We start from the raw sequence: 23,796 nt of genomic DNA on the forward strand, positions 1-23,796 counted from the left end.
CATTTTATATTTGTATTTCATTTCATACTGCCTATTTCATGTCCTAGTACGTGTCTTGACCTGGCCTCGTCACTATTCTACTGAGGTTAGGCTTGATACTTATTAGGTACCATTGTGGTGTACTCATGCTATGCTTCTGCGTATCCTTTTGTGCAGATCCAGGTACGTCAGCTCGTGTCGGTCGATAGAGACTTCCTGCTATCCATTTTATCGGTGACTTCAAGGTATGTTTGCTTGGCATACGCAGGCCTCAGAGTCACCTTCCTTTATCCTCATTTACTGTTGTATTTACTTTCATACAGTTATGTAGTAGTTAATTTTGTTACTCTGTAGAGCTTATGACTCGGTTTCACCGATTTTGGGGTGTGTAGTGTGAGATTCGGTTTTCGGAAGGTTTTATCTATTGTTCAAATATTTTTTGCAATTTGTTAATTCATATATGTTCAATTTTCATTATTGTTAGGCTTACCTAGTCGTAGAGACTAGGTGCCATCACGACATCCTACGATGGAAAATTGGGGTCGTGACAGTCTCACGACATCCTACGATGGAAAATTGGGGTCGTGACAGTGATTAAGTATAATGACGAGCAAATTTAGCACATCAATAATTTCACAAAAAGTCTGTCAAATTTTAATCAAGTTATAATAAGCTAAATCATGATTTCTAGCATTTATCTTCATATTCATATTAATCTAGAAGTCAAGTAAAACACAAAAAAAGAAGGTCACTTAATCCTACAAGGCACAAATAGTCGAATAATCTACCCCAAGCATGATTGACCCTAGCACATGCATATACGCTCGTCACGTCATATATGAATCACCCCCGCATGTAGCAAACAATATCAATTAGTAGGAAAATTCCCCCAACAAAGTTAGGCAAGACACTTACCTTAATCAAGCTAAATCGATAAACTAGAAGTGTCATCCCACTCAAATCATCCCCCGAATGACTCTAAACTAGCCAAAAACAACTCAAAATTATCAAATAATGCCAAAGGAAGCAAACCCAGTCGATAAAGGTCAAATTTTTACACATTTAATCAAAGTCAACCAAAAAGCCAAACTCGGCCCCACACCTCAGAACCCAACAAAACTCAAAAAATTCGACAGCCCATTCAATTACGAGTCTAACCATTCTAATTTAACTCAATTCTAACTTCGAATCGATGCTCAAAACTCAAAATTTCACTTTACGAAAGTTTAGACAAAACCCCCCAATTTCTCTTTTGAAATTATCAATCAATTACTAAAAACGAAGATGGAATCACGGAATATAATCCAAACCGAGTAAAACACTTACTCCAATCCATGTGGTGAAAATCCTGTCCAAAATCGCCCAAATCCGGGCTCCAAAATCATGTGAGTAAAAGTGACTAAATTCCGGAATAAGTAAAAATGTAGCAGTTATTAAAGCTCAAATCAGATTCTAGATAACCCCAAAACTCACATTTGATAAGCCCAACATAATCCTTGTGAGATTACACCCAAGATAGCCTTTTGAATCACCCAACTTGGTCGTAAAATGAGGAAGATATGATATTTTGAAGTTTTAAAGTATATCTGAAAATTTAAGAGACAAAAATGACATTTTTGTAATTATTTTACACCCAAAAAAATCAGGAACAAAATAATTTTCGTTTTAGCACCCAAAACTCACTCGGAACCTCCCGTACACAAACCATATATGAAAAGGTCAGAACTGGTCCCATGAACCTCCAAACTCCATAACACAAGAACACAACATATCCCCCAAGATCTGAATAGTGCGCTCCAATTGTCCGTCTGGGTAAAGATGAAACGTTGTGCTCAGCTCAACTCGCATGCCGAACTCACGCTGCACGACTCTCTAAAAATGCAATGTGAACTACATGCCTCAGCTAGAAATGATGGAAATGGGCACGCTATGCAGGCGGATAATCTCTTGAATGTAAACTTGAGCCAATCGCTATGAAGAATAGGAAGTCGCCACCAGAAAGAATTGCGCGGACTTAGTCAATCGGTCCACAATAACCCAGACTACGTCATATTTCTTCAAGGTCCATGGCAATTCTAACACAAAATTCATAGTGACGCGCTCCTACTTCCACTCTGGTATCTCCAATCTCTGAGTCAATCCACCCGGTTTCTGATGTTCACACTTCACTCGTTGACAATTCAAACATCGAGATGCATAAGAAACAATGTCTTTCTTCATTCTATGCCACCAATAGTGTTGTTTCAACTCACGGTACATTTTTGTGACACCTGGGTAAATGGAATAGCGCAAACTGTGAGCCTCTTCAAAGATCAACTCTCTCAACCCATCAACATTTGGAACACAAATTCGGTCTTGAAGCCGAATAACACCATCATCACCAATCACATCCTCCTTAGCACCACCCCGTTGCGCCGTATCCTTTAACACCAACAAGTGAGGATCATCAAACAAGCGAACCTTAATACGCTCTAATAATGAAAACTGTGCCACAACGCAAGCAAGAACTCGGTTGAACCCTACACGTTGAGAGAAAAAAAGGTAGATAAAAGAGTATTATTATTATTCTCTATTGGAAGGTATGAGGATGCGATCTGGTGTGATGTGATTCCCATGAATAATTATCATATCTTGTTAGGAAAGCCATGGTATACCTATAGAAGAGCTTTATATAACATGAAAAAAAATAGATACTCTTTTGAGGTTAACGGGAAGAAACTTATTCTTGGACCTTTGACATCCTCACAAATTTATGAAGATGAAAAGACTGTTAAAGAGAATATGAAAAAATATGAGAGAGAAAAGAATGAGAGAAGTAAGGGAGTGCATGTTGACATCCCAAGAGCGGAAAAAGGAAAGGTTGTATTGAGTGAAGAGAATGGGATGTCAATTGAGAAAAAGAGTGAGCTTGAGGGAAAAGATAAGAGAGAAGGAAATGAGACAAGAAAAGTGTTTGAGGTAGAGAGAGAAAAATAAGAGGGTTTGAGTAAAGAAAAAGAAAAAAACTTTAGTGAGAGAAAAGAGGCTAAGAGTGAGGGAAAAGTTAGTTTTGTGATAAAAGCCAAAGAGGGTGTAAGCAAGAATAAAATTTCTTTACTTCCTAACCCATTAACTCATTCTTGTTTTAGTTCTTGTGATTTTGTGCAGCCACGTGTTGAAAGACCTTTTGAAAGGAGAGGTGAGGCGCGAGAAATGGTGGTAAAGGATCCAATTGGATTCCAACATGAATTAGGTGAAATTAATTCTTGTTAGATGGTGGAAGATAAAAGCTTGGTTAATTCTTTGTTATTGAACCTTTTGACTATTTTAATTCTTATTTATAGGTTTATGACATGGAGTTTCCTAAAGCCATTGCTAAGCTGGAATCATTGCATAAAAGAATACAAGGTGATGTTGTTCCATTAGTAAATAAGTCCAAGTATGATATGTATAATTGGTTCATTCACATTCTTGGCCTTCCTAGAACACCTAAGGTATTTTTGGAGGTAATGAACTATACTCTTATTTCTTATGTTGGTGACTTTATAATTTTTGTGGATGATGATATTTTGATGCATATCAAGTCATTAACTGTAATATCTAAGTTAAAGTGCAAGAGTAATTTGCTTCCTTTTGAAATTGAGTATGACATAGATGATTATGCATTCCAACTTGGTGGAAAGAGGCATGAAATTTATGAGAAGAGGCTTGTTAATGAGTTAAATGTTCTTTCTTCTCTTATTCAAGTGTCTAATAAATTTTCATGTGATAAATTGCTAGAATGTGAGTTTTGTTGTTTGATGGAAAGTTATTCCTCTAGCCATGTTGATTGTGAGCCTGTAAAAGTGTTTGCTACTATTAAAGAGGATATGCATGATTATTGTGACATTAGTGATCAAATACTCTTTCATGAACCTATCTATGACTCTTTCTATGACAATTTGAGCAATTATGTAGAATCCATTTATGTTGCGAATATTATTGGGGAAAGTTATAATCATGAGCTTGAATGTATTGAAATTTGTATTTTAGAATTTATGGGTTCTTCTGATCTTTTTGAGAATTTATGTGCTTCTTTGAATAACTTACATGTAGAAGAATCCATGGGATTTATAATTGATAATTGGCTATATCATAAGAGTGTCTTATTTGATACATGTGGCAGAGATACTTGTGTTAAATGGATGCATGACCAATATTTTGTAATTTCTTTGGCATTCACATGTTTGGACTACCTTATTGACAAAATCGCATTGCAAATTTCATTACATAGTGCATCTAAGAGAGGTTTTTATTGGACAACTCTAAGTAGGCATAAATTTTATTGGGATGATGATGTCCATATGCTTTATAAAGGAGTATTTACACCTATTAGGCTTAATTGGGTTAAGTGGACACATGGTCACTATCTTATTTTATTTCTACCATTTTTTCAGATTAGTGGATGTAATTTACTAGTGCGTGACTTCTTTTTCTTGCAAGGTCGAAATTCGAGGACGAATTTTCTTCAAGAAAAGGGGAATGATAGCATCCTAGGAAGCTCAAATCTATTCAAGGGCAAGAATGAAGCTTTAGAATCTCAAAGAGGGCCTTTAACAAAATGTCAAGTTAAAGAGTTGCAAAACAAGGTCATTAAACTTCAAGTGCAAATAAAGATGTTGTTAATTGGGATGGAGAGCTCAAGGATAAAGGATATGAGTTGTCTAGGTATTATAATTATTTTATAGTCCAAATTCATGTCCAAGAAAAGGTGGATTAGATCGCAAGAGACATCCTCTGAAGAAGGTCCAAATCAGGCCATTATTTGACCTATTTGGCACCTAAAAATGTGTCCAAACTTGCAGCCCAATAAGTCCTACATGAAGCCAAGTTTTTATAACATAAAAAGGACTTACTTGCTGCCCAAGAAAGGTTCAATAGGCGTGATAGAAGTTGGTGTCAAGTTGCTTGCAAGTTGCCTCCAAGATTTTCAAGATCCTATCCATGATTGGTTTGCGACTTTCAAGATTCTATCCAAGATTGGTTTTAACTTATTTCCATATATTTTGGTACTAGATTTATTGCTTTCCTAGGTAATTAAGGTTATTTTTTCCTTTTCCTAAGATTGTTGGAGTTACTTTCCATGATTGACTTGGTTTTTGTTTCCTAGTGTTTTTTCTTTTCCTAAGGTATTTGGACTTGTTGTCCAAAGTAATTTAGGACTTTATTTCCTTATTTTTATGTAGGAATTTTGTGACCCCCTCTCTATATAAAGGGGTTTCTTCTTTGTTTTTAGATTTTAGATTATGATAGACAATATCAATAAAAACTGTGAGATTTTTCTTGCACTCTTGTGTGTGGCTACTCTTGGATTTATTCTTCAATCTTCAAGACTCAACTTAAGGTGGTAAGATTAAACTCTTTCGAAATCTTAGATCACTTTTAGGTATTCAAGAAAGGTGATAAGTTTAGGCTTATTGTTGTTCTTGTTATTCTAAAGGGTCGGGTTTCACAATCTATCTTTTGTTTTTAATTCTGTACCAAAGGCGATTAGTTTTTTGTTAGCTAATTATTGTTGTTAGGATTCAACTTCAAGAATAGACTTCTTGAATTCAAGAAACTCTTTCTTGAATTCAATCTATCTTTAATTTTTCGTTGTTTTTTGTTTCTTTTTTTTTTTTTTAGCTTCCGCACGTTTCTTGATTTTCTTTAGTAATTCTTGGACCCTATCGTTATCATTTTCAAGGCAGTGAAAGGTGATGAGTGTTATTGGAGTTTAGAAGATCTGAAAGAAATCTCAATTCTCCTTACTAAGCAAAGCAAATCTGATTGGTGGAAGAGTTTGTTCAAAGGTGGACCAGAAATTGGCACACAAAAAGTTGAGCCAGAGCAGAGTAAATTGTCTGATATAGACATAGAGACAAGGGCAGCAGTGGAAAAAATGATGTTTGATCAAAAACAAAAACAGATGGGACTTCCAACAAGTGAGGAGATTAAGAATCAAGATATGCTCAAGTTCATGGAACAAAACTTTTCATTGTGATCTTCATACTTTTCATACAAGGTAGCCTTATTTACCCAGTTGAATGTACATAAAAATACATAATCATTTAATGGGCTATAGTTTTTTTTTTTTGTACAAGGACAAAATGATCTCTCAATCTTTAAAGGATATTTTTGTAAATCAGCTTTTGGATTAGGGTGCTCCACTTTTAGTACAGTATGATAATACTACACGTTAGTTTGAAATGGCCCTTGCCATTCAAAACCTTGAACACAACACATAAGGTAGCATATATGCAGATTGGATCAGAGAAACCATGGCACATGCATGGAACAACTTTACCGCTTTTGTTTTTGAAGATATTTGTTGGATATGGTTTCTATATTAGCTAAATAAAATTAAAATTCATCATTTTCATTCTTTAATAATATTTAAATTAAGATTAAAATTCATCATTTTCAAAAACTTGAATTTTTTCATTTAGCTTTAATTTTATAAATCCAAAATGTTCTTTAATAGTCTATTTAAATTAAGATTAAAATTCATCATTTTCATGAACTTGAATTTTTTCCTTATTAATATGGAGTACACGCGCAACGCACATGGCCAGATACTAGTCCTATTAAAAGTGCATAGCTTTTGACAAATAGCTTAGTTAATCCTATTAAAAGTGCATAGCTTTTGACAAATAGCTTAGTTTGCGTTGCTAGATGAAACGTTAAAAAAGAAAATTCGATGTCAAAGGTTCAAACCTTGTATGAAAAGTATGAAGATCACAACGAAAGAATTAGTAAACGACTGACAGATTTTCTAAAAATTAATGCATTTCAATAGAATTCTGGTGACATTGCTTCTCAAGTAATTGTGTACAGAGCAAGGCAAAAAGATTCTTACTAGTACTAAACAAACTATTCATAGACTAAAATTAGCTAAAGACATTAAGAAAATAAACAAAATCTCATCCAAGATGAGAAGGAAAAATGGATGCCATCTCTTCTCAGCCTGAATCTACAAACTGTAGTACTGCCCGATCCAGCACATACCCCTATTTACTTTTTCTCCAAACCCTCTTCTTACTCATGAAGAGCAGAGCAAAAGATTAATAAAATAAAATAAAAATAAAGAAAACATAAATGAAAAAATAAAAAAATAAAAAAGCTAAAAAGGAGGAAAAAAACTACATCTTACATCGATAAATGGCTAAAGAAATGCATGTGCTAAAAAATCCAAATCAGCCGGTGGACAACTGCAAGCATGAACGTGCCAGAAGGTGATACGTGACATTCCTATTTAATTTGCAGCTGTTAGAAATGCCATTGAAGAAGCTCTCCCGTTTCCATCGAGGAAACTATCTAGCACAGGCTGCACAGGTAAAAAGCTGTCTGTAAATTTGGTAAAGAGAGGATGGGTTATAAGCAGTGAAAGCATGCACATAAAAGGGCAGCTCGGTGCACTAAGCTCCCGCTATGCGTGGGATCCGGGGCCCCGAACCACAAGGGTCTATTGTACGTAGCCTTACCCTGCATTTCTGCAAGAGGTTATTTCCACGGCTTGAACCCGTGACCTCCTGGTCACTTGGTAGCAACTTTACCAGTTACGCCAGTGAAAGCATGCACATAGATGAAGGAAATTCCGAGCTGAAGTTTCTGAGACATCTAGATTTAGTGTAAACCAAACATAGAAAATCTCTGTAGGTTAGTTTAGTTTTTCACTGGGTCGCTCAATTCTTGATCAGCTCACAGGTACTAAAGAAATTGTGCCATAAGTTAAAGAAGCAGATAACATATCCATTAACAGACCAAACAGTCACAAATCTTCAGTATCTTGTGGCTCTCAAATGATGAGGCAACTCTCAACCTTCAGCTCATCCATTGGCCTTGAAATTTGTAGATGAACTGTTGAGCACTATTTTCTCATGCCTAACTCTACAGGTTCAGAACTTATCAATTATCATCAAGCACCAACTAATGCTTTGTGGTGCCCAATTATCTCAACTTAAATTCTCTCAGCTCCCACACATGGGGAAGAAACAATGTACATGACCGTAAGTTTACACTATAGTTTTCTTATAAGCTGAAGATAATTGATATACAGAAAAGAGAAGCATAACTGCCAGCTGTCAGGTTAAAGCAGGAATGCTCTTCCAGCATGGTAATCCAAATTGCAAAAAGAACAAAATTTCAGTATTCTCCAAAAATAGGATTAGAAGTTATGGAGGAACCAGCAAAAGATATTTACCGAACACTGGAAGCCTTGCACAATACTTATCAAGAATATTTTTGGCATTATTGGCAGTAACTTAGGCTTACTGAGTAGAAGATTTGTCTTTTCTCTATCAAGAAATTTCGCTTAACTTTGCAATCCACTGATGTTTGGTGTATGCAGATCAGAGATCCCATTAAGCTCATTGTATATCACTATCTCTTATTGCGTTAGCCTATAACTTAGGATCTCAAACTAACTAGTATTACTGTTGAAGTGTGTGACCATCTCATCTAAAAGCTTAAGATGTTAGAGAGAACATACTTTTATTTACTTAATTATGTCTTCAACACGCCTCCTCACGTGCAGGCTTGATTCTTTTTTATGAGCCAAATACGTGAAAATTCTTTTTGATATTGGGTGGTGGTGAGACTCGAACCCAGAACCTCTTCCTGGCTCTAATACCATGTTGAAGTGTGTGAACTGTGACCATCTCAGCTAAAAATTTAAGCTGTTAGAGAGAACACACTTTTATTTACTTAATTATGTCTTCAACTATTACTTTATTTCAATAGTGTCCTCTAGGTATTTCACGTCAAAGCAAGCATCTGGATTGCTCAAGTACACTAGATGATATTTCTTCATTGAACTACTTCTCAGGTTTATTTAGTCCATTAATAGACATTTATTAGCAACTTAGTCAGAAATTAACCTAGCATCATTCAGCTGTTTCTTCAAGTATGTCTGATGGCAATTTCTCCATATTTATTAATCTAGCCAGTCCAGGGAGTCTCTTTTTGTTTGTGGTTAGGTCAGCCCAAGGTTAACTCTGTAATCTCTATCACTTAACCTCTTTTCAGTGTTTGGCAAGTTGTAAAAGTGCTTAAAACAAGCCATAAGCTGGGCAACCCCAACTTATCGCTTTTTGGCTTAAAAGTTATTTTTGTTTGACCAATGATTTTACCTTTTTTATCCCTTACACTTTTCCGTAATTTCCAAAAGAACCCTACATAACAAAAGGCCCCAACTCTACTAGTTTCGTTTCTTCTTCATTCCTCCACAGGTTTTCATCTTGGACTTCCATGGCTATCTCTATGGCATAAACCAGTGGTGTGTGTAACCTATCTTCCCCCTGTTTTTGTTTTCTGTGCATTAGTTAGAAATCAACCATCATATAGAGTATTCTTCTTTACGTTGATATTCTTGAAACTCTCAAAAAGTTAAAGCTTCTATAAGGATCTCATTTTATTTATGCAATTGAAAAAGATAATTTTGCCTAGTTGAGATTTGGTGGAGCTTTTGAAATTATTTCAGATGGTCTTCAAAGGGACAAGGATTCAGGAATGAGTCCCTTTTTTTAAAAAAAAAAACATCCTCCTTTGTTAGTAGCAAGTTTCACAAATAATTATTATTTTATTTTTCTTGAAAATCCTTTTTTTTTAAGAGTTAGAGACTCTCTATTTCCTTTTACCAAACAAAAAACAAGCTTGTTAGTAGTAAAGAATAACAAACACTAATTATCAAAAAATAAAATCTAAACACAAATATTTCTAAAATCTTTAGAGAAAATTCTTTAAAAACAATATTTTTAATGTTAACGGATTTAAGGACATTTCAGTAATTTTACCAGAAAAAAGCGCTTAACGGCACTTTTTTGCCAAACGCATCACTGCTTATTTTCAGCTTCAGTATTTTTATCCAAACACGTAACTACATATTCATAAAACCAGCTCCCGCACTTAAAAAGTGTTTTTAAGCCCTTGCTGCTTTTATTCAGCTAACCCAAACGGGCCCCAAATTTATACATCACTTGTCCCCAGAGGATTGAGAATCAGTACCTCATTATTTGCTTTCGAAAGGAAGAATGGTTCTTTTTCACGCAGCCCATCATTGTCAGCAAGAATTCTCTCCAGATCCTGCAAGTTAAAGAAGAATAATGGCAATTAAAAGAAACATCACGTAAAGAAAGTCAGTAAACAAGAAATGAACACAAAATTGAGTCATGTACTGAGGGTTGGTACTTGGTACAACTCCTCTCAGAATATATTGTGAAAGACCCTGGGATAATCCTACCCTAGTTGATATTGGAAAAAAACAAATCATATGGAGAAAGTATACAGGGAGAAAACACGAATTATGAATAACGTATGAAGATATGTTGAGGACTTGAGGGTTGGTACGAAATCACTCAGAATGTCATAGTGAAATGTATTAATCCTACTCTCCAATAGCCACTGAAAATGGACGAAAGCTAGTACTCCTGTTAAGCAATTGAGGCAAACTTGAAATATAGATACTTCCCAAGAATTTTTACACAATACTGAATTTCAATGGGGAAAGTCACAATTTTCAATGTGCTGCATTCTTGCTTGACCAGAGCTTATTATTCATTATATATTTTAATATTATTGCCTCTTTCTGGTAACCATTCCAATGGAACCACTCCTTTGTGTGGGTGATCGTAAGACGTTATTCTTCTGACGACTTCTCCAGGATTTTTTGTGTTGATGCTCCGGAAACATTCTCGTTACGATTTACACACCAATTCAAACTACACTAATTATATTACCATACCACTTTTTGGTGTTTCAGATAAATTCCCTTCTGTACGTTCTACAAGAAGCATTTTCTTTAACTATGCAATTACCAACAATCTTTTTAGGGCTAAAACATCAGCACCATTTTTCTTCCTGTGATTGCTCACTATTTCGTGAAACAATTTGGGCGACTCGTCAACAATTTGAATGGGCATATTTAAAGTTAAGAGAATTAGTGAAAATTTGTATATTTGTATAGAATCGTTTTAGGATTTTAACAGAATAATTTGGAATTCCAAATCAAAGCTCCTAGCTGAGGAGCCTCCTTGTATGTTGTTAACTACCAATGCAATAAGATATTTCTCTTCTCTTCTTCTATTTCTACTGCTTTATCCAGGAATTATATGTTTAGGAATTTAATCAGGTCTGGTTTTATTTAATCAATGAGGACTCACTCAGATTTTGTGATTTGCAAAGGGGAAAGCAAGATCACAAGAATTACAGAAAACCTTGTTCATGCAAAATAGAATGCCAAAGTGCTATCCCAACCAAAAACCTCAAACTATAAAGACCCAGAGGCACCATGAAGAACTCAGTTCAAAAAAGGACGAATTTCAGATGATTTTTTTTAATTTAGTTTTTGCAATTTCAAACACATACTTCTACATCAACTTACCTTTCTTGTCAAAATTTCATACTTGAGCAGGTCCTCTACAATCTTCTCTAGCACTTGTCGATTTCTCTGTAGCATTTGTTTTGCTTTATCATAAGCCATATAGTACATCTGTGCCAAAAAATCAAGCAGGCAATTAATGAATTAAGGAGCTTGTTATTGAACAAGGTATGGGAAAATAGTTGATGTCTTATTCCATGAAGTAATCAGTATATATACATGTACAGAGAATCCTAACTATGGAAAGAATCAAAAAGGAAAATCCTACAGATATGCTATCAAATCCCTATAGTTATGCTATCATGTATATTACAAGGAATATGACTACATTCATTCTTTAATACTCCCCTCAAGCTGGAGCATAGATATTGATCATGCCCAGCTTGTTACAAAGGTAATCAACTCGAGTTCCACTCAACGCCTTGGTGAACAAATCAGCTAATTGCTCTCCCGTCTTCACATAGCCAGTGGAAATCAAATTTTCTTGAATCTTCTCACGAATAAAATGACAGTCAACCTCAAGACGTTTAGTTCCTTTATGATACACCGGATTTGAGGCAATATGAAGAGCAGCTTGATTATCACACTTGACAATGATACTTCAACCCAATTTCAGACGTAGACTGTGACATAGCTTTATACTCAGATTCTGCACTGGATCGAGATACAGCATTTTGCTTCTTACTCCTCCATGATATCAAGTTCCCTCCAATAAAAACACAATATCCTGTAGTAGATCTTCTATCAATTTTCGATCTAGCCCAATCAGCATTAGCAAAACACTCAACACAAGTATGGCCGTGATTGTTATACAATATGCCAAGTCCAGGAGCTCCTTTCAAGTAACATAGAATATGTTCCAAAGCTTCCCAATGTTTGACCGTAGACATCACCTTCAGTTAAAAGGTGATGTATCCACATAATCTCAGACGTAGACTGTGACATAGCTTTATATTCAGATTCTGCACTGGATCGATCTAGCCCAGCCAGCATCAGCAAAACACTCAACACAAGTATGGTCGTGATTGCTATACAATATGCCAAGTCCAGGAGCTCCTTTCAAGTAACATAGAATATGTTCCAAAGCTTCCCAATGTTTGACCGTAGACACGGACATGAACTGGCTAACAACACTTACCACAAAAGAAATATCTGGACGAGTCACCGTGAGGTAGTTTAACTTTCCAACTAACCTCCTATATCTCTCTGGATCATTAAAAGGATCACCATCATCTTTCATTAGATGCATATTGGGAACCGTTGGAGTACTGCACGGTTTGGCTGTCAACTTTCCAGTTCGGAAAATAAGTTAAGAATATACTTTCTTTGAGACAAAAAAATTCCCTCCTCGCTTCTATTTACTTCTACTCTTAAAAAGTATTTCTACTGGCCCAAATCCTTTGTACGAAACCTAGTATGCAGGACAAATTTAATGGAAGAGATTCTCGCATAATCACTTCCTGTGATGACAATGTCATCAACATATACAACGAGGCCGGTAGAAGACTGAATGATCACATTTGCTCATTTTCAGCCCAAACCCCAGAACTAGCTCACTGAACTTGCCAAACCAAGCCCGGGGACTCTGCTTCAAGCCATATAATGACTTATTCAAATGACAGGCTTTCACATACTCCCCCTGAGCAACAAAACCTGGTGATTGCTCCATATACACTTCCTCTTGAGGATCACCATGAAGGAATGCATTATTGTTATCCAACTGATGTAGAGGCCAATTTTGAGAAGCGACTAAAGAAATGAACAAGCGGACAGAAGTGAGTTTGGCAACTAAGAGAAAGTGTCTGAATAATCCACCCATAAGTCTGAGCATACCCTTTAGCCACAAGTCTGGCTTTAAGTCTGGCCACGGAACCATCTGGATTAACTTAACTGTAAAGACCCACTAACATCCCACTGGTTTCTTTCCCTTGGGTAAATTCACCAAATCCCATGTGCGGTTATCCTCTAAGGCATGTATTTCCTCGAGCATTGCATCGACCATCCAGGATGATTCAAAGCCTCATTCACTGTTTTGGGTATAGAGATGGAGTCTAGAGAAGCAATCATAGATCTAGATGTAGAGGATAAGCGGTCATAGGAAATAAAATTAGCAATGAAATATGTGGATTTGCAAGTCCGCGTACCTTTGCGAAGAGCAATAGGAAGGTCAAGGTTCTCTGAAGGTGCAGGCGAAGGAAGATCTGGTGATGAAGGAACTGGTGCAGGACATGTATTATTGGTCTCTCGCCTCCTCAAGTAAACTTGAACAATTGGCGATCTTGCTAACGCATACGGAGTAGGTGGTGACAGTATAATAGTCGATCGATGCTCAATAGAAGAACTAGGAGGTGGAGGAACATCATCTGACTGTTGTGTCAAAGCATGGGCAACCTGATAGACTAGCCATTCATCTTCCTCCCTTGACTTGTACAAATTGGAGGTGCATAGAAAAATGGTGTAGTCTCTGAAAATACCACATCAGTTGACACCAAATACTTGCCAAGTTCAGTAGAATAACACAAATATCCCTTCTGAAGGCGAGAATAGCCCAAGAAGACACATTTCAATGCCTTTGGATCCAATTTGGTAACAAATGGTTGAACATCTCGAACATAACATGTGCTTCCAAATACCTTAGGTTCCGCTAGAAATAATGACTTATTTGGAAAAAGAACACTGTAAGACGTATTACCAACAAGCACCGTAGATGGCATGCGATTAATCAGAAGACAAGTCGTAGAGACCGCATCGACCCAAAACTATTTAGAGACCTTCATTCGGAACAAAAGTGCTTGAGCTGTCTCAAGTAGATGCCTATTCTTCCTCTCAGCATCTCCATTTTGAGACGGTGTATCAACACATGAAGACTAATGTAGAATAACATGCTGTCTCATGTAGGACTGAAATAGTTCTGACATGTATAGCGTTATCACTCCGTAGAATCCGTACCGAAGCATTAAATTGAGTTTTGACTTCAACATAAAAGGCAAAACAGTGAGTAAACACTTCAGAGCGGCTCTTCATAAAATAAATGCAAGTCATTCGAGAGAAATTATTCACAACAACAACAACAAACCCAGTGTATTCCCACAAGTGGGGTCTGGGGAAGGTAGTGTGTACGTAGACCTTACCCCTACCTTTAAAAGGCAGCGAAGCTGTTTTCGGTAGACTCTCGGCTAAGGGAAGATAAAGGGAAGGGCCAATGACAAGCAAACCAATCGGAAAACAGGCGAAAACACACAATTATCACTAGCTAGTACAGTTAAAACCGAAGCGAAGGCAACCACAAGTAATAACAGAAGTCCAAAAGGGCGAAAAAACATAAAGACACTAAGTGGTGTAATAAAGCTGATGTACCAAAACAAAGACAAAGCTCGACTACCTAACCCTCTACCCTAATTCTCAACCCCATACCTACTTATCCATGCTCATGTCCTCAATAAGCTGGAGCAACGCCATATCTTTCCCAATCACCTCTCCCCAATACTTCTTCGGCCTGCCTCTATCCCTCCGTTGGCCCTCCAAGACCAACCTCTCACACCTCCTCACTGGTGCATCTGTGCCTCTCCTCTTGAACCATCTTAGTCTTCACAAAGATAACAAAATACTTATTCCCAGTTTTGGAAATAACGGAACATGGTCCCAAACATCAGAATGAACTAACTCAAAAGCTTACTCAGCCCGCTTATTAAACCTTGGACCTACCGAGCTGCGATGCTGCTTTCCCCTGATTTCATATTTTGGTGAAGGAACTCTTTTGATTCATCGAAAATGCCACTTGGATCAGATGCTTTTGGTTCTAAAACTATGGTATCCAGTAATTCAAACCAAGTAATTACCACAAAAACATTAGTACGTAGTGCAACATGCCTCTTTTGATCCTCTTCTGTTCAGTTATAGGGCAAAAGACAAGGCGTTCAAGATCACTTAATTAAACAAGCTATGTATATTGAAGAGAAAGTTCGAGGAGAATGAGAAACGATCGATGCTCAATTGTCTAGCCTCTTATGGAACACTATTGATTCTAAATTAATGCCTTTGTTTCATCCATCCTAGACCTGCTTTTTAGTTTGGGAAAAGGCTCGTGCTCTATACACAAATGACATCTCTTGCTTTTATAATGTGATTTCTAGTTGACTAAACCATCGAACCCCTTCGTTTTCTAATATAAATAACACAAAATAACCATTCTCTAACTGCTAGGGACAGTAATGTAAATACATAAACTTAGTAATTACTCCCTCATTTTCAATTTGTGTCTTACTTTTCTTTTTAGTGTGTTTCAAAAAGAACGTCTCTTACTATATTTAGTAACTCTTTAACTCCAACTTTCTACGTGGCATTATTAATAGTTTAATACCACAAGATTCAAGGATATTTTGGTACATTATACACGTCTTTAGTTTAAGACCACAAGGTTTAAAATTATTCCTTACTTCCTTAAACTTCGTGCCTAGTTAAACTAAGACACATAAATTGAGGAGTAACAAATAAACACAATTACATTTAGGCTATATTTCATCCCTGCCTCTACGGTTGTACACCCTAGTAGCTTGAGCATGTTTAACAAAGCCATAAACCAAGTATTACTCCATCGTATTCAACAACTCGAAGATTAGAGATCCACAAAATACCATGACAATTTCTTAGTGGTAATCAAGTTGCACTGCATATTTGCGACAAATGCTATATAAAGATGTTTTTAGAGAACCAAACATATCAAAATCAACTGTCATTTTCGTAGAGAAAAGAAAAACATTGGCGCTAGATTTATAAAACAAATGACCAACAATAACAACTATGCCTCAATCCCAAACAAGTTAGGGTTGGCCATATGAATCCCCAAAGATCATGTATCTCCATTTAAATTCATCTTAGGCCAACACTATACAAAATAAAATTGTAAAACCAAAAAACCAACTGGCTAAACCAAATGATCAACTGACAAAAATACTCAACAAGTCACTTATAAGCCACTGGATTAGCTGCATAAGCAACAAGCCTGATACATATAACACGCATGCAACCAACCAAGGAAGAGTGTTATGGGTGTTACTTGGTTAAACTTCTACCTAGATAAACGTGCAAATACAATAGTGTGATATGAGTGTCCTACATATACATTTATCCAAATACCTGAACTTAACCTTTGTTTTCACACGTTCTCCCTTTTCTCTTATTTCTTATCAAAGATGTTAAACCCTTCTGATAATAAGCCCAAGCACACACTAAGACTACTACATGTAAAGTTTAGCTAAAGTCAAGCCAGATGGTGGGAGCTACAAGAAGAGGCCAAAAATATAGTTCTTCAAAAAACTGACTCTGGATATTTGGATTTATTACAAAGATTAAGTACCATTTCTGTCCCACAGTTCCGTTGAAGCAATAAAAATTTGCACATAGAATTCTCAGATAACAAGAAAATAATGTTTCATATCATCAATCTAAAGGACCAGGGAGAATACTCAATAGGTTTATACCTTTTCCACTTTTGTAGCCATCTCATATTCAAAATGGTTTCCCATACTCAAAGCTGTCACCTATTCAGAGCAGCAACACGGAAAAGAAGACAATTGAGACAAAAATATATCAATGAAAAAAGAGCAAATTAGTCACGCACCAAGATATACAGCGTTAATCAGTTACTTATGTTTGACAAATATTTTAACATGCACACATATCTATACATTTGGGCTCCCATTTCCATGTGCAAATCTTTTTGGCAAGATATTTCCATGGCAGAGATGTGGTTCACCCATTAGCGTCGAGGTGAATTATCTTCTGGTTTGGTTCCACCCCTAACTGTTTGCAGCCAAGGTCATTATAGCAAACAAAGTGATGTGGCTCACAAGCTAAGTTGTAACATTTCATTAAGAAGTTAATGTCTTAGGAAAGAGAAATGGCTCATGAAAACTATGGGATATCTAACTTTAGTGAAGATACAAAGGGGAAATATCTTTGAATGAAATAAAAGATAATGCAGTCACGAATAAGATTGGGAAAATAATGGTAAATACCGAATTGCCATGATGGTAAATCGTAGGACTATCATCGGGGCCCCAGCCATATTGAATCACCATCCTTGTAGCTATCTGTCACAAAATACTATGAATTATTAGGTCCCAGTATCCACAGCAAAGTATATGAGAGAACTATAGTTCAAGAGGGCAAGAAGAGAATTTTACAACCTCTTGTGCCTGCTTCAGCTCTGATGAAGAAAGAATGTTTTCTTCCCCAAATGGAAGCAATAGCTGGGCCGCAACATAAGAACCAAAGCAAAAAACTAGTCTTTTTTCAAGATATGATCTTGATTCAACATTCCCACTGATAGAACCTTCATTTTTAGCTTTGGTGATCTTAGTACACCCAATTCCCTGAAATCAGCAGGCCCAAACATTGTAAAAGTCAACATCTTCGGGACAGACCAAGCACACAATCCAATGAGGCAATCTTTCATGGGTTTAAGTAGGAACATTAGTTGTAAGCACACCTCTCTGTGTCACTATGAGAAATCACCAAAAGGTATAGGGAAAAAATACATAAGGAGTTAGTGGGAGTGTCAGCGTACAACTCACCCAACCTTATGGAAGACTGATCAAACCACAAGGGCAGCAAAGGAGATTCGTCTTGAAAAAGAAGGGAGGATAATGCAGATAGATAAACACCCAAAGAGGGTTTCAGTACTAAATATGCTCTACTCTTACAAGCTAAGTTGCTCCGACACGGCAGTTTAGGTGCCGCACCCGTGTCGACACGACACTAGTATGGATGTGGGTATGGGATCCGTACCGGATCTGGTCAAATAATTTTGGGTTCTTTGACCACGACGGACGAAAAAATTAGAGACGAGATACAATTTGATTCCCGAAATCAGAATTTGAAGAAAATAGCATACCTTATGTAAGAAATCAATCATTTACTTATCTACAACTTGAGAATAAAATAGAAATTCACATTTTACAAGCTATACGTAAGTATTCCACAAAATTTCTCATAATTTAGAGTTTTTTTTTATTTTTTTGAATTATTTTAAGCCGGATCCCTACACCCGTATCCATACTAGGATCTGTATCCCTGAATCTTAGAATTTACATTTCGAAAGATCCGATCTCTAGATCCGCACTCGTGTCGGACACCCGCACATGTGTCCGAGCAACTTAGCTTACAAGGGTAAAAAGAAAGTACATAAGCATTACAACAACAATAACAACACCTCTGTCCCAAACAAAATCGGAGTCGGCGATATGAATTCTCACTTCTTTCTTCAAGCTCAACTCATATCATCGTCATGCCAAAAATAAAATAATAATAGTGAAAATAAGTTTTATATAAAAGAAAAATAGTAACATTTAAAGCGTATCCCTAACTAGTAAGTTTCACCTATATGGATCGTTATCTTCCATTTTTTCTATTTTTAGCTAAGTCTACACTAGTTCCAAGAATTTGTAGGTCTAAACAGCTTCTTTTCATGTGATTTTAGGTCTACCTCTTCATATGGTCCAAATTTGCATCAGTGTCAACCTCACATAATGTGTTTGTGGAAGAGAGACAGATCTTGGATGCAGCTTTGATGGCAAATGAAGTTGTGAACTCTATAAGGAAAAAAGGAAAACGTCAGAAGGCTTTTGATCATGTTAATTGGGAGTTTCTGGATCTTTTAACGGTGAAGATGGGGTTCAGTGAAAGACGGAGAAGATGGATCAAGGTTTGCATTTCCACTGTCAGATTCTCTGTTCTTGTCAATGGTAACCCTTGTGGTTTTTTTGGTAGCTCAAGGGGCCCCAGACAAGGGGACCCCTTATCCTCTATGCTATTTATTCTAGTGATGGAAGCTCTGAGCAAGATAACGGATAGGGCAGCGGGTATTGGTTATTTGAGGGGTTTCACGGCTTTGATTAGGGAGCATAGCACTGAAAGGGTTTCAAACTTGCTCTTTGCAGATGACACATTAGCTATTTTTTTGTGATGCAGATATTAACCGGCTGACATACTTGAAACAGGTTCCTAAGTGGTTTCAGATCGTGCCAAGTCACAAAATCAACATCTGCAAGTGTGAGATTTTCCTAGTGGGCGAGGTAGACAACATTGAAGAACTAGCACAAGTATCAATGGTAAGGTGTACTCTTTACCTACGGGGCTACTACATACTTGGGTTGCCTCTATGTGCTTCAAATAAGGATCTCGCAGTGTGGAATCCTATTATTGAAAGGGTTGAACGGAGATTAGCAGGGCCAAAGCAATACTTGTTGAAGGAAAAGACGTACTCACTAAAAGCAATTTATCAAGTATTCCCACTTACTATTGTTCTTTGTTGCAAGCACCAGGGAGAGTCACAGGAAAATTGGAAAGGCTTCAAAGAAATTTTGTATAAGATGTGGCAGATGGCACCGGAAAGATCCACCTGGTAAATTGGGAGGTTGTCACAACACCAAAGTGGGGTGTAATAGGGGTGAAAGATCTTAGGGTGTTCAATAGAGCTCTATCGGGAAAGTGATTATGGAGATTTGGGATGGAGGAGCACGCCTTATATGAGGGAGGTAGTAGTTGAGAAGTATAGTTTTATGGGAGGGGATGGAGAACTAGAACTATTACAGTTCCATTTGGGTGTAGCATGTGGAGGAGCATAATGAAGGGGTGGGAGGACATCAATGGTCATCTTTAGGGTTGGGGATGGGAGAAGAATTAGCTTTTGGAATCACGAGTGGTGCGGGAAAGACTCATTGAGGATTTCATTCCCTAATCTGTTACAGAGTTTCGAACCAAAAGAAGTTGACATTCCATCAGATTCATAGGGAGTATGAAGGTGAAGTACTTTGGGATCTCACGTTTAGGAGAAATCCACAACACAAAGAGCTGGGGGAGTTTCAAAGGTTAGTGGAGTTACTTTACAAGCAAATCAGACCTCACTTTAACAATGACTCGTGGAGATGGGCGCTAAGAAGTGATGGTTTGTTCACAGTCAAATCTTTCTACCAGAATTTGCAAGAGAAAAGAGACGCGCTTTCCATATTTATCAATATGGATTCATAGGGCACCTAGGAAGGTGCGCTTTTTGCATGGTTGGCAACAAGGGGAGCGATTCTGACAGCTGAGAATCTGTGTAAGAGAAGCATTACCTATGTCATTTGGTGCTACATGTGCAAACGTCCGGGTAAAAAAGTTGATCATCTAGTGGTGCATTGTAGAGTGGCATCGGGTTTGTGGAGGGTGGTCCTGAATTATTTTGTTGCACAATGGGTGATGTCAGGTACTATTAGAGATGTGTTGCACATGTAGGCTGGTAGACATAGTAGAAGAAGACAATATACGGGACGTATGGAGAGAGAGAAATAGGAAAGCTTTGAGGGAATTGAAAATGATTTTGTACACTCGAGGAATAGCCTTTGTCTTTGATTGCTTTTTGGTGCACCTTGAAATTCCCACTTTTATAGATGATTGAGTGTCTTCGGTAGAAAATCATACTTTGTTGTAGATTCTCTACTTTTTGGTATACCTTTTGTATACGGGAGCTTTCCCATTTTTTTAGTAATACCATTTACCTTATCAAAGAAAGATATGGCCAAACCATCTCAACGTTAATTTATCACAACTCTCTCTCCATATTCATCCAAACGAGTAAACCAATTATTGAAACTCACATGTATGGAAAATGTCCAAGAACGTAATCATCAAGTTATACTCTCTGTCCCATTTTATGTGACGGTATTTACTATGCACGAAGTTCAAGAAATAAAGAAAGACTTATTAGAAAATCGTGTCACATAAAATGAGAAAGAGGGAGTATTATGTACCTTAAAGAAAAGCACGACATAAAAACATATTCACCCAACTAGAACTCAAAGGCTCAAGGATTGCTTCTTGATGCGAAGGCTTATATAACAGTAAAATAAGAGAATAGTAGAAAATTTCTATTCCCTTTTCCTTCTATTTTTGGAGGCAGAAGTTAAGAGAATAAAATGCTCATACAACTGATAGGGGTGTAGTTACTGAGTAGTGAGCAACTGAACGTACTCCCTTTTATTTTCTTTTGATAAAGTAAATAACCTTGTTCTTTTAACAAGAAAAGTAAATGATTTTATTAAAGTTGGGAGAAGAAAACTCATGTATACAAGTATACCAAAAAGTAAAGAACCTATACCAAACAATTGAACATACTCTTGTAAGAGGTTAGCACTAATTCTGATGCACTAATTCTGATGAAACAAACCACATCTTCAGGCAATGAACAGATACTGCAGTAAATATTACATGTGTAGATGACATTTTTCTAATCATTAGAATCACCAGGTATTGATAATTGATAACAAATCTGCATATGACGCTTTGATCCATAATGGCCAGCACGCTAATTGGTGGTCATAGAAACATATCTGGAAAACTAAAATTCCATATAAGGTGGCCTGTTATGTGTGACCTGGTAGCAAAAGAAGCTTGCCTGTCACAGGAAAATTTAAAGAGAAGGGGGATTAATCTATGTTCAAAATGTAATTTGTGTGGGAAGAAGCTAGAGAACAGCAGCCATTTGTTTTTGCATTGTGGAATAACTGATCAACTATGGCAGCTTTTCCTAAACGTGATAGGCATTACATGGATAATGCCAAGATCAACGAGGGAGTTGTCGGCATGTTAGAACAGTGTCAGACACAAGACAGATGGAAATTAATCCATGCATGCATATGGTGGACTATCTGGAAGGAAAGAAACTCAACATGTTTTAAAGATAGATATAGTTCTACCCAGAAGATCAAGATGAATTGCATTTTACTTTTTCATTTTTGGTGTAAAGAAACTTATACAGATGATTCAGTCTCTATTTTAGAAGCTTTAAAATCCTTGTAAGAAGAATCAATGATGAACTGGAGCTGTCCTTTGTTTTGTAAATTTAGCCTCCAGCACTGCCTTTGTGCTGAAGTTTATAGCTTCTGTTACCTTTTTCTCAACAAAAAAAAACAAAGCTCTCCTAATTAATCTGTGATCTCCGATCTGGTTCCAAAGTAAAATTTGTGTAGAACAAACAACAAAAAGGTTGGCCACCATTAATCAAGTGCTGACTGATAACTTATTTTCTTTTTGTGACACTTAGTGCGACTCTTACAGTCTTACTCTGTAGAACCATCACTTCTCTCATAGATCAATAACATCAGTCCGATAAATTTCTCTTGCTTTCTCTTTTAAGAAAAATGACAAAGATATAACTACAATCATACTTTAAAAAAGCTACTTCTAAAGAAGAAACAGAATATGGTACCTCCCACGAGAAAGGCTCAAGCCACAGATTATCCACAATATCGAAGTTTGGTAGAAGAAGAGCAATTAAACTCCGACCGGCAGCCCAAACAGCATGCGGAAACTTTGTTTCCATTGTCCACTACAAAAAAATTAAATGAAAAGTCAATTTCATGTTGTATCTCACATGAAGAGACAATAAAGATGCTTTCAGTATAGGCAGTTGTAGTTCACTATTAACTAAAGATAACTCAGCTCTACAAATTATAGAGCTGGTTAATCTTTTTTGCCAGTAGTTCACAAAGTTACTGAACTACTAACAACGAGACTGAAGAATGCACTTGAAATCCCTGGCGCTTGAAATGCTTTTATTGATGAGAGGCAGATTCTTGATGTAGTTTTAATTGCTACTGAACTAACTGGTTCAAGAGAATTGAATGAAAGTGCTGGTAATAGATTTGGAAAAAAGGGTAATGAGTCACCAAACGGAGTTCATTGATCGAAAGATGGGTTCCACGAAAAATGGAGAAGCTGGATTAGTACTGCATATCTATTGTCAGATTCTCAATCTCCATTAAGTCTACTTGCTTTCTTTGAAAACTCTTAAGGGTTTTAGTGATGATGCAATATCACTTATGCCTCTGTCTTTGTGATGGGAGGCATAACCCTAGATAAAGCAGCAGAAGGTGGATATCTGAAGGGCCTCCAACCAGGACATGGGCAGGCTAAGTCTAGCAATAGCTCACCTCCTCAAATATGATACCTTACTTGTTGTGTGATGCTGTTGAAAATGAACAGATAAGAGTACACTGCTAGTAGCAAACAGTCTTGAGGCTGGTTAATCTAAAATGAATGTGACATCATCCAAGTTGGGAAGTGCAGTTTAACCACTTAAACAAATCCATGGGTTCAAGCTGAGTTAAACCCCACCCATCTATTTTGATCTTCCTTTGCTGCCTCAAAGATGTTCAGGTGTGAAATCCATTACTTCATAAACTTAAGATTAAATGGACTTCTGGCAGAAAAAATATTAGTACAAAGGAGGTAAAGCTGTCACTATTTAACAAGCACCTTAACTTGTTTACCTACCTACTATGTCCCTTTCTGTATTCTTGCTTCACTGGCAAAAGAATTTATCTGCTCTAGAATTTCAGTAGCGGTGGAACCTAGAGGTTCAAAAAAAGTAGCATTTGGTTGGAATAAAGGTGATTGACTTA

The 23,796-nt window shown here is 36.8% G+C and overlaps 1 protein-coding gene across 2 annotated transcripts in view; it reads right to left on the minus strand.

Moving 5' to 3' along the window:
- Positions 1–6,747: 6,747 nt before the first annotated feature.
- LOC107829614 (putative inactive ATP-dependent zinc metalloprotease FTSHI 5, chloroplastic) overlaps positions 6,748–23,796 on the minus strand; it is a 48,368-nt gene continuing 31,319 nt past the window's right edge. The window contains exons 13-19 of one of the 2 annotated variants that reach the window (XM_075234160.1): positions 22,602–22,721; positions 17,542–17,727; positions 17,371–17,445; positions 16,834–16,893; positions 11,357–11,464; positions 9,982–10,059; positions 6,748–7,303 (exon numbers count right to left, since the gene is read on the minus strand). In XM_075234160.1, coding sequence (XP_075090261.1) covers positions 7,232–7,303; positions 9,982–10,059; positions 11,357–11,464; positions 16,834–16,893; positions 17,371–17,445; positions 17,542–17,727; positions 22,602–22,721 — 699 coding nt within the window. In that variant the 3' untranslated portion in view covers positions 6,748–7,231. Of the gene's footprint in view, positions 7,304–9,981; positions 10,060–11,356; positions 11,465–16,833; positions 16,894–17,370; positions 17,446–17,541; positions 17,728–21,642; positions 21,789–22,601; positions 22,722–23,796 lie in introns of those variants that run through there. The other variant, XM_075234161.1, reaches the window with a different exon arrangement.

Source organism: Nicotiana tabacum, chromosome 17, assembly GCF_000715075.1.
Source record: "Nicotiana tabacum cultivar K326 chromosome 17, ASM71507v2, whole genome shotgun sequence".
Taxonomy (NCBI): domain Eukaryota; kingdom Viridiplantae; phylum Streptophyta; class Magnoliopsida; order Solanales; family Solanaceae; genus Nicotiana; species Nicotiana tabacum.